The 6,236-nt window shown below is 36.8% G+C and overlaps 1 protein-coding gene across 1 annotated transcript; it reads right to left on the reverse strand.

The window, feature by feature from the left end:
- Positions 1-328: 328 nt before the first annotated feature.
- Positions 329-5,575, reverse strand: LOC104155903 (dolichyl-phosphate beta-glucosyltransferase-like; the record flags this gene model as incomplete). Its single annotated transcript, XM_009700800.1, has 5 exons — positions 329-472; positions 2,004-2,096; positions 3,326-3,394; positions 4,079-4,125; positions 5,404-5,575. Coding segments are annotated over 5 exons (525 nt in total), but the record flags the coding sequence as incomplete, so codon positions are not given.
- Positions 5,576-6,236: the final 661 nt, after the last annotated feature.

A 6,236-nucleotide genomic window follows, 5' to 3' on the forward strand; every position in this document is an offset into this window, starting at 1 on the left:
TGCTAGCGCATCTTCCTCAAACATTGGTGTGCTGACCCCAGGCTTATCTCTAATGAGCCTGGTTATATCCCTTTCTCCCTTCAAATTTAGTTTAAAGCTATTTCAATGTGCCCTGCCAACTCCTGTGCAAAGATCCTTTTCCCCCTTTGAGACAGGTGTACCCCATCTGTTGCCAGCAGGCCTGGTGTCATGTAAACTGATCCATAACCAAATGGATCCATAATCAAAACTGAAACTGCTAGCCTTGGTGACCTTTGGCAATCTTCAACCAGATCTCAAAAAGCTCAAGTTGAAAATAATTATAAAAATCAATCTGTATGCATGTGTATTAAGCTAAACTATGAGAATTTATACTCACAGGCCATGGCTGAAGATTTTTTAAACCTTCTTCTACTTTTTCAATATCTTCAAATTTTGTAGCTCCATCTGCATCAGCCATAAGAATTTTTTTTCCCCGAGAACTAAAGACACCCTGCAATCAAAATAGTCAATAAAAATCAACATCTTTGTAATCAGTATTTGTCTTAAGTTAGCTGCAAGACACTCCAAAACCTAATGTAGTAACAAGAACAGTGGTATCTCAAAGATTTGATGCAACAGGTAAGTCTTAATACTCTGCTACTAATAACAATTTATCAATTTATATTGTAATAACATCTAGAGACTTCACACACTGAGTAGTGTCCCATAGTGACAGACAATGCATGAACACGAAAGGTTAACAATCCCTCTTCCACAGAAGCTTGAACTAAAAGCTTTACAAAACAAAATCCCGAGACAAGTTGCTACAGTCAGCTATACAGGGGAGCACAAAGAAGCAGCGATTAGCAGCTGCCACTGCACTGGATAGCTTTTCTTTGTCATTTGAGCTATGGAAAGGAGGATGCAGTTTTTCCTAACACTGTTTCAAGAGAATCCAAGAGATAATCTTAAATTAGTTTTGACAAGTAAGTCTTAAGTCACAGTATCACTGCAAAACACTTGTGACGCACAGGTCTCACAGCTTGTTTTGCCATATTCTTGGTCAGACATATCTGACAATTTTTAAAGGGGTCCAGACAGGAAAACAATTAGCAGTGGGTTTGCCGAAAGTACTGTCGTAACCAAGTACGTGTGACTTTCGAAAAACCTGTCAAGGAAGTACAAGTATATACATCCACTCTACACTCTGCAGTGCAAAAATATATCACACAGAGAATTGTTCTCCTTCTCTTGGAGTAACTTCAAAATTATATCCCTTACAAAAGCTCCATACATTCTAATTTAATGTTCTTTCCATTTGCTATAGTTACCTATGTTTCATTAAAAAATGAAATAAATATTAAAGATAGAGCTTAAAATACAGATAAAGACAGTCACTGATAATCCATAAATGACAGCACCTTTTTTCATAAAAGTAAGGTGTTATTCATCTTAGGAAAAAATGTTCCTTCTAAACATGCAACAGCTATTTTATTTTTAGAACATGATGATTTTATGATAATATCTATGTGAAAATTAATATGTGAAAGCCTAAATTGTGCTGGTTCTACTAGCAAGTGCAGGTGATAGCAGTGGGCTTCAGTAAACACAAACTTTACTGGATGAGAGTGTTTGTTCATTTTTAAAACCACAACTATGTCCTGGCAAGTAACGTTTGCAAATTTAGCTGTATTTTCTCTGCAAAAGCTTTACTTTAATCTGTAAAGGGTTGGGGTTTTTTTTGGTGGTTTTTTTTTTTTTTAAACACAAGCCTATTTCTAAGTGGAACTAACAGCAACATGAAATTCAAGTCTAACTTTTCTTTTTTCCTTTTGAATTCTCATATAAAAAATTTCTTTGTTATTGATCTTCCTGGCAAGAAAATACTGTTTCCAAGATGTAAAATAAGTTCATAGAACTCAGTTTTCTGATAATCAGTTTGTTAATGTATTGAATTCAAAATGTCAATCAGCACAGCTCTATCTTCTACATTTTTGGGCACAGGTAGTTCAGACAGAGAAGGAGATGAAAGTATCAATTACCATCCTGACTGCTCCTCCTTTCCCTCGATTTTTTACCAAAGAAAGCACTCGCACTTTGTCGCTTCCATATTTCTTGCTGTACTTCATTGCAACCTGATAGACACACAAAAAACCAGCATAAAACAAAAACAGGAATCAAAGTAGAAGTTTACATTTGCTCACCCTTTTTTTAAAAAAAATTTAATAGCACAGAGCTACAACCACTTCAGTCTGCAGAAATACATTGCCAGTGTTTGCTGGAGTCTGTTTGGGAAAATAAAAACCAGTTCACAGTCAACACAAGAAGACTGAAGAAACCAGTCATGTTCAACAAGAACAGGATACTCCCCCAAGCAATTCTAAACGCCATTCACCCAAGTTCAAAAATCTTAATACTAATATAATTTATATCATACTATTACAGAACTTTTATACCAACACCAATAGTTAATAAAAAAAAATAAATTTCTACTACTGCTACCTACTTCTGACTTGTCTTGCTGCTACCTGTGATTTTAAATAAAACTTCATAGTGATCTAAAATCCCATTCACACTGCAGGTATGTGCATATTTTGTTCCATGTTGCGGGGAAGAGAAAGCATGAATTTTTTCTAAAGGTTGTCTCAAGTCCTTGTAAGTCCAGAGGCCCGTGGCCATAGTGTGCTTACTTAGAAATTATGCTAAAGGAGTGCAAAGCAGTCAAAAAATAAATACGAGCAATCCTTAATGGACAAGTTTAAGGGAAGGAAGTGAAAAAGCAACATTTATTTTAGTAGCCAACTCAAACATCTTACAAGCAGCAGTAAAAAAAGCCCTCAAGTTGACCAGCCTTCCTTTCCAGTGAGATACATCAAAGCTGAAGCAGAAGAATGTAGAACTATTTTGAAAATATTACTACTGGCATGGGCATTTTTAAATGAACAATGCCATGAAGGCCATGGGAAAAAGCTGTACAACATGTCAATCCCAATATAAATCAGCTATTTTAAAAGTCTTTTTAGTTTCCTCAAGTTCGTGTTCACATCACTATGGACATGTAAAATATTTCATAAGAAATTTCTTGAAGTTAAGATTAGAATTTTTAGTATCTCAACTGCACGAAAAATGGCTGTCACAGCCATCAATCAAGATTACTAGTATTTGCAAAACAATTATATGTGTATGCATGTGTGTACATGATATCCACAATGCATATAAGACAATGACAGAAAGTATTCAGAAACAAGAATTTTAATTGTCAACTACTTCAAGTACCAAAATATAAATGCAAAATATTGTTGTATTCCACAAATGCAGTACAAAAATCCATACCTCTGATTACTTGGTGAGACACTTTTCTTACCTTCGTCGTTTGATCTTTACTACCATCATCAACCACTATTACTTCGTAAGTGAAAGAAGGATCTCGTTTCTTGAAAATAAAAATAGAAATAATGCATTTCATTCAATTTCTTAAGTAGGTAGTAGGTCTTTCAAACATCAGCATTCTTTTCTCCCTAGCAGTTTTAAACTCATTCATGGCTGCCAATAGACACCAATATGACGTAGTATTTGTTAAGATGGCATAATTAAAAATTTTTGCAATATTTGATGTGTGTTCCATTACATTGACTTGTCACAGTTTTCCTCAGCTACCATCTAGAACTGAAAAATTAATTTAGTTGTAAAAGACGAAAGCTCAGAACACCACTGTTAAGAAAACCCAAACAAAACAAGATCCACAAACCTTCACAATGGGCTTTTTACACAGAGAACAAATCCTAATGAAGAAGAGGTGCTTAAGAAACTCATTGGAACAAACTAGGATTTAGTTTAGAAAATTAAATGTATGGTTAATCCTTAATGTCTATCTTGGAGACCTATCATGCATACAAAGGTTTTTCTTTTAATCATATAGTATTAATTTTTTACTTAATTTAAAAAATACTTTCCGGCACTCAATCTAAAAATAACTGACATGAGACAGAAGCATTACTTCTAAGTGGCTAAGTAATACTGTTTTAACATACACCAAAATAACAAAGTGAATAGATCACTGACTTATTATACATAATACATAGAAAAAGAATGACTTTTGGACACAAAATGAAAATACCTGTCTTTTTTCTAGATAATCCAAAGCTTCATCCATCATAAGAGGCACTAGAGAAAAGGAGGAGGTCAGGTTAGTAGATTGTAACAGGCAAAGCACCAAAAAGCACCTGCACAAGCAAGCTGAAAACAACTGCAAAGCTCAGCAAATTGCCTCTTTCACACAACACTACCTTCAGTAAACAAGCTTAGCACCTGCAACTCTTAAGTCCTGTCCTTTCTGAACGCAAAAAGAGCACTGAAGAAAATCACACATGCAAGACAGGATAAAAACATTTATTCTGAAGATAAGAACTAACTTTCCATTTTGAAATATGTAATTCTCTACACAATATTAAAGGGAAAAAAAAATAATCATTCATTTGACCCTGCAAACCAGCACTGACTTTATCTGTTTAAGCAAGCTGACAGAGAAGGCAACAAGAGAAATCTCCAACACTAGTCAGTAACATGCCTCCTCTTACTAAGGCTGCTGGCCACGATGCTTCAGCCAACGAACAGGCACTACTTTTACAGCTGATTTATCTGCAGGTTAGAAAGACATTGAACTTCATGGCTGTCTTTGCAGCATGTGTTCATTCCTAAGCACATCTCAGGTGATTATGCTACCTCCAAAGAGAGAGACAACTAAATGAAAATCACATGAAGCATATTCAGACCTTGCTTACTGAAAACAAGTGTCTAAGAACCAGGTCCGAGGAATGCACTGGACTTGAGAAAAGGCCAGGCTTACCTTGTGTCCAGATACACTCTATTTGTCAATATCTCTCTTAATGGAATCCCAAACAGCTCAGTATTTTCACTCACCAAGGAAAGGAATAACAATTTGTGCTACCATGTCAACCCCAAGTACAGCTTTAGAGCTTGATTATTTCTACTGCACGTGAAAGCCTTCACTTTTTTAGTACTGAGTACTCATACATATGGCCAAGTCAAACAGAAACCCATGAGATTATCCTTTTTTCTGCTTGTCTGAAGCTGCTGCTGTTGCTTACAGAGTGGGAAGCTCTCAAATCAATTTTAAAAGTCTTTTTCTACTTCTTGCCTTAAAGCATTTACAGGGGCAATGAGCAGCCATTCTGCTGGACTTCATTAAAACAAAGAGGATTCTTACGAGTGCCCCATGCTATTTTTAGCAGCAGAAATCAAGCTACACAGCATCTTAATTTTGAAATTCAATGTACTTGGACTGTTTTCTGGAAACTATGTCCAAAGTCACATACGTAATCTGGCCTGCCAGAATCTACTGCTAACATAAACTGACCTCTGCATTATTAGAGCAACAACAGATAGATTTTCTTCTTTTTCTCAAAACAAGAAAAATCTTACACCGGTCTTCCTCATTGTATGAAGGCACAACAACAGACAGTTCCCTTGTAGGGGGATCATGTATACTTGGTACAGATTCTCTCCTGCCTTCAGCATTTATGAAGAATTTCTCTTCTTCATGTCGGTGAAGGGTTGGCATTTTTCTGGCAGTTACATGAGCAATCATACAAATCTGTGATGAAAAAGAAATGAGAAAAATCGTTGAGCATTCTATTAAAGGTTTACCTAGCTGTTGAACGCGCTACAAGGAGCAACCAACTACATTTCAGTAATAAGGTGGGTCAATGGTGCAGTACTTCATTCACTGACCAAACCACACAGGACCAAAACCTTCTCATGCCGTTTGATTACACCATTTCACCTACTCCGACCACCATCAGCTTCACTGGCTTGCTGCTGTTTTCAACTGCAAAGCGTGCAGATGCCTTCAAAGTCGTGGTCCAAGCCCCACCGTCCCTTCCCCAAGTAATCTCTACCACACAAGCTGGTGCTGCTTCTGATCCTGCACAGAGCCACTGACACCAATGGCACTACTCATGACCAGTCAGCTATGTGAGCTTGTAAAACTGACGGTCTGATCATTTTTATGTACGGCTGAAATAAATCTGCAGAACTTGGTTTTTGGAGTACTTTTACTTGGGAATACCATACACGCGGTACTATTGATGGGCAGCAGAATTTCACCTTCCAGGCGTCGAACTTCTCAAACTTGCACGGTATTTCAGTCACTCGGAAACACACAGGACTCCCAAGCGGTTACCGTGAAAGCACGTTACCAGAATATTTTACAAGACGTACTGTAAGGCTGAAACGCTCCCTTTCTATCTGGTTTG

Source organism: Cariama cristata, unplaced genomic scaffold (genome assembly GCF_000690535.1).
Source record: "Cariama cristata isolate BGI_N322 unplaced genomic scaffold, ASM69053v1 scaffold15965, whole genome shotgun sequence".
NCBI lineage: Eukaryota > Metazoa > Chordata > Aves > Cariamiformes > Cariamidae > Cariama > Cariama cristata.